At 48.7% G+C, this 8433-nt stretch overlaps 1 protein-coding gene across 1 annotated transcript in view; it reads right to left on the reverse strand.

The window, feature by feature from the left end:
* Positions 1–1865: 1865 nt before the first annotated feature.
* The window catches only part of PTK2B (protein tyrosine kinase 2 beta), a 65920-nt gene continuing 59352 nt past the window's right edge, over positions 1866–8433 (reverse strand). The window contains exons 26-30 of the mRNA XM_015413346.1: positions 7861–7888; positions 7462–7499; positions 5724–5870; positions 4020–4100; positions 1866–2396 (exon numbers count right to left, since the gene is read on the reverse strand). Of these exons, the coding sequence (XP_015268832.1) occupies positions 2181–2396; positions 4020–4100; positions 5724–5870; positions 7462–7499; positions 7861–7888 (510 nt within the window). The 3' untranslated portion in view covers positions 1866–2180. The remainder of the gene's footprint in view (positions 2397–4019; positions 4101–5723; positions 5871–7461; positions 7500–7860; positions 7889–8433) is intronic.

The following is an 8433-nucleotide window of genomic DNA, read 5'->3' on the forward strand; positions in this document are numbered from 1 at the left end:
CAAACGAAGCTACGTTCTCTCAGAGCCACACATAGCACAGCAGTTTGATGGTAAAGCTAGAACTGGGGATCCCAGGACACTCTTTTGAGTGATATTCTCTCTCGCGGCCTAATTTACCTCATAGGATGATTCCTTCTACAGTCAAGTGAACTGACAGTGCTGTGAGGAGAAAATGGAGGTGGAAGAAGAGGAACCATGGCCTCGGCCACACGGGCAGGAAAATGCGGGGGGGGGGAGGCGTGGCTGTTTGCCCCGGAGCAAAATAACACGTGACTGCACAGTCAGGCATTGGGTTGAGGTCCCGTCGAGCTCCCGTGGTTAGGGGGGAGATGCGGATCACACGACGTGGCAAAGAAGTGGAGCGGCGCAGCAAACGGGGTCATGGGTTTTTTTAAAAACTGAAATGTGCGCATGCTCCGTTGGGTGCTTGTGCGCATCCCATGGAGACTTGGAAAAACCCCACCTTTTTGCGAAAGGACATGGGCGGGCGCCGGATGCCACCGGAAATGCGATCAGACGCCTGCCCTTGCCCCGCGGTTTCCGGAAACTAGTACCTTAGAGGTACAAGTTTTTTACCCCGCATCTTCGGCGGGAAGCCTCGGGTGGGCCACGGGAGCTCTACGCTTCCCAGATGTGGCGCTGTGATCGCGCCTGGAAAATCCGCCTATCTTCCGTCTTTCTAGCGTGGCTAATGCTCCGTGTGACCGGGGCCCATAAACAGCTAAGTATGTATACTAATAACGTGACTGTGTCATGAAGTAATTTTAATCCTCAACAAAGAAAGAGAAGATCAGCCAGAGAATTGGGTTACCTCGTTTATCTCAAGCAAAAAATAACAGCTTTGTTAAGATGAGTGTGGCAAGAGCCCAAAAAAACATACAATGTTCAGTTTAAAACCAACAGATCATATCAAACAGAAAGGTTTCTGGTCTAGTTGCCTTTTTCTAAACACACGAGATAATATTACAAAGAAGCTCTCAGGTCAGCAGCTGACCTCACTCCAGGCCTTTTCTTTAAGAAAAGAAAAGCAACCGACTTCTCAGGCACAAGAGAAAAAGCACATGGATTCTGAATTTTGGGGAGGGTGGCGGATCCTGCATTCAACACAATTGATTTTTTAAAAAGAATGAATGGCTTCAAAGCATCAAAAACCTGAATGATTTCCATGAAACTTCCGTTTCATAGCGAAGCCTGAGTTTCAAGGCTGTGAGCCCTTTTTAATTTCTAAAAAACCCTGCCAGGGAATTCAACTCATATTTTAAAAAATCTAAATCAATTTCCAGATTCAAGCTTCATTGAAGGCATGGGTGTGTGTGTGTGTGTGTGGTTTCACTAATTTACGTTCTTATTTGAAACTTACGATTTTAGTATGTTTTCTTTTCTACATTTCCTTTCAGATCTACATCATACAGAGATCCATTTATTCCCCCTACATTGGTTCATCTCAAATTAAGTCTGGGAAGCAGGAGGGAGAAAGACAGGAAGAAAGGATTAGGGAGGAAGGGGGCTTCACAAATCAGTTGTTAGTTGTTAAATAAATTGTTCTATACAATGTACAAAGAAGCAAAATAGTCTCTTCCAACAAACCAGTATCCCCAATGGGAAATTTCTCCAATCAAGAGACTCGCTTAGCAAGTCTCCTTTTCCCCGTTGGCCATTAAAACCCTCGGAACAACCAAGGAGCAACCTTGACCCACTCTTCTCTGGCTTACCCTGAGAACAGCGTGGGGCCCACGAGCCGCCCCACCCACACCTGCCTTTGATCTGCTTCGCCAGCCAGACAGATGGTACCTCTCACTGTCACGGGTACCCAAAAGGAAGCAGATCATAATACAGGAACCCACTTTCCGTGAAAGCATTAGTGGTGCAGGTTCAGAAAGCCCCACTGAATGGCCTTAAGTATCCCCCACCAGAGGATACGGGTCATTAATGCACATATCCCCCCCTTGCCCTTAGCAGCACGTTCTATGGGACGCAAGAAGACAAAAGTCTCTTCCGTGCCCTGAGCATGGCTTCTCTCAGGAGTCTCCTCCTTTGTTCTCAGAAGACGGACATGACAAAATCAAAGACACGAGAGTTTTTGTTGCACTGGGGTCAGGGGAGCCGGAGGGGTTTATCTATATATATAAATATATATGTGTGTGTTCTTGTGTGTGTGTTTTAAAGGCCAGCTCTCTCAGTCACTCAAAAGAGACCTTCACCAGGTTGGCTCGCACCTTGGCTTGGTCCACAGCGTCCAGGAGATTCTTTGCATCCACGGCCAGGGTGTGGGAGGCCGTCAACATCTGGCGCTTGCACTCCTCGCTCAGAGAGGTCATGGCATTCTGCTGGGCCAAGCGCATCTTGTTGATCAGCTCAGCAAGGTCCTTGTTGAGGAGTTTCTGAGTGCCCTCGATCTGCCAAAGGGGGAAATACAATACACATAAGCAGCAGGTGAGCTCAAAGGACACCTCAAAGCAAGTTCCCTTCCCTTTTCTAGCAGGGCACTTGGAGACAAGTCTTCTGTCTAAGTAATGTATCACTGTGATCCATGAGAGTGGTTTGGGATGATTGCCTAGGAATAAACATGTGTAGAAGATGCTATGAGGGGATTTGAAATCCATACGGATTTTTCTTCATTAATGAGTTATCAGCCACTTATCGCTAGCCCAGTCTTTTCAGATCTCAGAACCTAAGCAGGGTCAGCCCTGGTTAGTCCTTGGATGGGAGACCACTAAGGAAGACCAGGCCTGCTACACAGAGGCAGGCAATGGCGAGCCACCTCTGTTGACCTCTTACCTTGAAAACCTTGTGGAGTCCCTGTAAATTGGCTGCAATTTGACAGAACTTTTCACTGCCATAGCTAATGAATGAACATAGGAAGCTACCACACTGAGTCAGATATTGGCCCTTTTGGCTCACAGCTGTCCACTCTGGTTGGCAGTGGCTCGCCAAGCGAAACCCAGGCTCCTTTTAGTGGAAGATGCCTGGCCTGAGGGTGAGAACTTCTCCACACAAAGCGAGTCTACCACTATTGAGCTATGGCCTCTGAGGCAGGAAGTCCACACAGAATATTAATGCGCACAGGTTTTGCCATGTGTATCCTTTGACATAGCAGTCTGAATAGCCCAGACTAGCCTGAGCTCCTCAAGCTAAGCAGAGTTGGCCACAGTTAGTACCTGGATGGGAGACCACCAAGGAAGTCCTGGGTTGCTATGCAGAGGAAGGCAAGGGCAAACCACCTCTGCTCATCTCTTGCACTGAAAACACCACAAGTCAATTGTACCTTAATAGCACTTTATTGTTATCCTTTGAGAGATATCTCAGAAGGATTCCCAGCAAGCACAGGCCCTCTGAGGCGGTGGTCACACGGTCATTTGGATCGGGTTTCACCACAGTTCCCTATCGCATTTAAAAGGACTGATCAGACGGCCACATCTGTCTCCCGTATCGAAGCGGACTCACCCCCGCAATCCCCCCCGGTTTTCTAGCGCTTTCCCCGACACTGGGAAAATCGAGTACTTTCCTACTATCTGAGATAGCTTTCTCAGGCTCCCGTGGGGCAGCCTCACCCAATGGCAAGAAAGAGGACTTGCTGCTGAGCAGGGGTCGTTTTATAGAAAAAGAGCTAGGGGAACTCATTAGCATAACTCATTAGCATATGCCACACCCCCTGACATCACCGGAAGTGTGTCATAAGGCCACACCCCCTGAATGCGCTCGCCCGCTTTGGGAGAGGGGATCAAAGTGTAATACAAGCCTCCTCCGAGACTTGATCACACCAATCTCAACTCTCTCTTGGGTCTTGATGCCTGCCAGTCATTCCCCCTGCCTGGGGGAAGCCGCGTTGGACCAAAATACAGTCCAAACTGCTGTAAGGAACACCCGTCCACCCTGAGCACTTACAGGGTGCGTCAAATCGCCATTTTACCCCGACCGGAAGCAGGGGGCGGGGCTTCGTCGTGTGCCCCGCACCTCACCCGGGGGAACGGCGATCCCCCGCGATCCCCCCCGAATCGACCCCTGCTGCTGAGACCCACCTCATGGCGCGAAGAGGCGGGCAAAGCCGGAAGGATGTCATCTACGCTCCCAATGAGCTTCCGAAGAGAGAGACCAACATTCTGCCGGGGGGAGGACAAAAAGCACAAAGTCAAGGCTCCTGACAGCTGCTGGCCAGGAAGGCTTTTCTCTGCGTAGCTCCGGACATGAGGCTTTGCCACCCGGATTATCAGTCCACGCGTCCTTCCCCCCACTTCACCACATACTTGAATCCAGGATCACCTCTTCCACTTGCTTAATTATCACCAGAATACTCTTTGAGAAAGAAAAGTCTCTCCGGCCTTTCGAAAGGGTCACCAGGGAGGGGGCTTAGTGAACACCCACAGGCAAGGTGTTCCGTAACGTCAGTGCAATATCTGAAAATGCCCAGTTTCTAGCTGGGGACCATCACACTAATCGTGTAGCAAGGACAGTCAGAAGGGAAACCTGTACTGATCTGAGCCACAGGGCAGGTCTGTAACAGGAGACGCAAGTTCTTCCATCATGCGGACCCCGGGTTGTGCATGGCTCTAAGGGGAAGAACCAGCATCTCAATTTCGCTGGGAAGCACCTCAGTACATGTGCCATATGGTTAGGTATTACACACACATTGGCATTTTGTACTGGCTGAAACTTCTGAATTGTCTTCAAGGACAGCGCACGTTATGCTAATCCTTCTGAGAGATTACAGGAGCAAAGAGGCTCTGCCAAACTGGAAGCACCGTTTACAGACTGGATGTAACAGAGGAAAGCAGCCTTGGTCACAACAGCATCTTGCTTCTCTAATAACAAAGAAGGGTCCAAATGCATCACAAAGCTCTTTACATGATCAGAGATCAATAATATATACCCCCAAGAGCACTTCGGTCGGGGACCCAACATCGCTTGGCGATTCCAGGCCCCCGGGAGGTAAAGCTTGCTGTGACCAGGGCCAGATCTTTCTCAGTGGCGGCCCCTACCTGGTGGAACGAGCTCCCGGAGGAGATCAGGGCCCTGCGGGACCTTATGCAGTTCTGCAGGGCCTGCAAGACGGAGCTCTTCCGCCAGGCTTTTGCATAGGGGCCGCCGCTGCCACCACCATCAACGGTGGCAATACCATCGGGACTAGGAATCGCCCTGGAAGTTCCGCCACAAACCGCGTGGCATTGATAATGCGGGACTGGCTTTAACCATCTGCTGGACAGTGTTACCCCATTGGGGAGGATTTGTAGATGCCATCAAACCACTTAAGACCATCTGCTTACAAAAAGCACTTTATTACTGTTATTGTTGTTTGTATCTATGATTTTATTGTTTTATCTGGTTTTATATATGGGCATATGCCCCTTGTAAGCCGCCCTGAGCCCGCTTGCGGGGAGGGCGGGGTATAAATGTTTAAATAAATAAATAAATAATAGATTCTATAAATACTAGATATAATTGGCTTATGTCCATGGCAGCAGCTCCCTAACTCTAATTTGCGGCATGGCTGCTTTAAGCAGCCCGTGCTGAGTCAGAGCTGATGCTTCTGGTCCAGAGTTCTGTCTTGTGCACAGCCCAACCAAGACACTTCTGGGAAGCTCACAAGCATCCCAGGGCTGGCCCCACTGTTCATCCTCAGGATCCCATACACAGGGGTAATAAATATCGCCCCCCCAAAATGTCCCATTCCGTGAACTTTTCCCAGTTCCTCGCTGCCCCAAAGGTGGTGGCAAGTTTCCTGTTACCTTCACAACCAGGATGTATCGCTCCGGTGGATGGTTGCTGACCTCGTTCTTAAGCTGCAAAACGGCCTTCACCAGGTCCATGACATCGCTGTATACAGCATCGTCCGTTCGGTCAAAGTTGGCCGTAGGAGTTGGCTGAAGTGACATCTGAAAAGGATAGGATCATTTAGAATAGGCTTTCCCAAACTCCTTCTACCAGAGACCTTTTTTTTAGAAAATGAAAATCAGAAGCACACTAAGATCCGAAAAGGAAAGCATGTGAAAAGGTGTGCCATCTGCCCTCAGAGGAGCCCGTACTCTACGCTTCTGCATGAGCCAGGATTCTAGGCAAACCTCTTCCAAAAGGAGTCAATTCTGCTGAGTTTCTGCTAGGGTTAAAGGTAAAGGTTCCCTTGCTCGAAAGCCAGTCGAGTCCGACTCTAGGGTTGCAGTGCTCATCTCCATTTCAAAGCCAAAGAGCCAGTGCTGTCCGAAGACGTTTCCGTGGTCATGGGGCCGGCATGACTAAACACCGAGGCGCACGGAACGCTGTTACCTTCCCACCGAAGTGGTACCTATTTATCTACTTGCAATTTCTTGCTTTCGAATTGCTAGGTTGGCAGGAGCTGGAACTAGAGACGGGCGCTCACTCCGTCATGCGGCAACTCGGGTCTCAAACTGCTGAACTACTGACCTTCCACAGCCTGCAGTTCAGCGTCTTAACCACTTGAGCCACCGGAGCTCCTTCTGCTAGGGTTACCAACCTCCAAATGGGGCCTGGAGTCCTCCCAGAGTCATAACAGATCTCCACACATCAGTTCCCCTGAATTAAGTGGCAGCTTTGGAGGGCAGACTGTGACATCATATCCTCCCCGAGGTCTCTCCCCTCTTTAAGTTCCATCTTCCCTCGGCACCACCCCCAAATCTCCAGGAATTTTCTAAGCTGGAGTTAGCAACCATAGTTTCCACACGGGGAGTGAGTGAATGATCCAGACTAACCTGATACAGACAAAGAGCAGAGTTACTTGCCCTGCAAAGAGACCAAATAGAAAAAGGCGCGCATGGCCGGCCCAGGGAACCATGTTCTGAGGAACTAGTTGGCCACTGTGTGAGAGAGGATGCTGGACTAGATGGACCACTGGTCTGATCCAGCAGGACATCTCTTATGTCTTTAGAGATGAAGGAAGTGCCTTCTTCTGGGGATAAGGACTTTGGGCCCACTCAAATCCATGGCGGCACTTCTCTAGTGGTCCACTTATGTGCTAAGGCATGCGTGATCTGCAAATTTCTGGTGAACGCTGTGCCTTCCATTCTCACGGCCTCTATTCTCATGGTGGTGTATGCAGGCCATACCATGTCATCTCGTGGGGGGGGGGGCTCACAAGGTGAAATTGTTATCCATATAAAAAACTGTCTGAACACAGCTGGGATACCTGGGAGATGGGTTCTAGCCTTCTCTTGCCCTTATGTGAATGGCAGAGATACATGACTTCCTTGGTGAGAGGCAGGCCCACAGTGGCTGTGGAAACCCCATGTTCAAAACCCTTCTTAGCCCAGTGGTCCAACACATCTTGAGATAGTAGCTCAGTCAGCCCTCAATTTCCACAGTTTTCCGGGGCATTTATTGTAATATTGTCGACACCTACCTTAACCGCCACCTATGCCTGAATACTGTATCTGTATCAGGCCAGAGACCAGCACCACAATGGAAACGAAGGAACATGCTGTGGGTTGACATATAAGTACATACCTGTGGTACAAATCTGGGTGGCTTCTTGGGGGGCCCTGTGAACTCAGCTAAGCCATCAATAAAAGGAAACAAAGAACTTTTTAGTATAGTTGTACATATCAACACACACACAAATATTACTACACAGATGGCTGATTTGAAAACAAAATCTGATAACTACTTGGCTACTCAACAGTCAACAGATGGCATTTCAATATATTTACAGATTTTTTTAAAAAGCAGCGTAGTTTTTGTAGACAACTGCAGCAGAAAACAAGTTTTTAAATTTGTGAAATGTACTGGAAAGGGGATAGATAACAATGATTTAAAAACAAACAGTATCTTGAGCAGCTAAGACAACAACGGGACTGTGGCCCTAGAACTCCTGCATGCGAGATAACAGTGGGATGGATTGGCAAAAATACTCACTGTAGCCCATCTCCTTCTCAGGAAGTTTCTGAAAAAGGAAAAAGAAATTCCCTGAAAACTTAAATTTTAACATAATGCAGAAAGTGGGGTAGCAAGCAAGCTAGAGGTAAGCAGCAAAAGACACAGAAATCATGTGATCTCAGGCAGCTGTTGAGGGCAATATTTTATCGGGGATATATATATTTTTGCACCTGTAGCCGCTAATCAAAGGGACCTCTTCCACCCCGTTTTGGTGTGCTCCCACTTCTGATGCTCAGGAGCAGCAAAGGAAGTGGACAGCAGCGACCCAGACATTCAAGAGGGGAGGCAAGGAAAAGGCAAGAGCAGAAAGGCTTAAGAGTGAAAACCTCTTTCCTGGTACAATTTAAAGTGACGGTTTTGTCCAAGAAACCGCCAAAGAAAACATGCCCATTTACAAAGGTAATTATCAGTGCCCATGCCTATCAGAGACTCCACCAGTGTCAGAGGTTTGGTGGGTGGTAATTGTTAAAGGCAGCCATTGCAGTGGTCACTACATACCTTTGGAATGCCCTCCCCAAGGATGTCTGCTTGGTGCTAAAATTTAGGTACCAA

The sequence above is a fragment of the Gekko japonicus genome, unplaced genomic scaffold, assembly GCF_001447785.1.
Source record: "Gekko japonicus isolate JY-2015 unplaced genomic scaffold, Gekko_japonicus_V1.1 scaffold7, whole genome shotgun sequence".
In the NCBI taxonomy this organism is placed as follows: Eukaryota; Metazoa; Chordata; class Lepidosauria; order Squamata; family Gekkonidae; genus Gekko; species Gekko japonicus.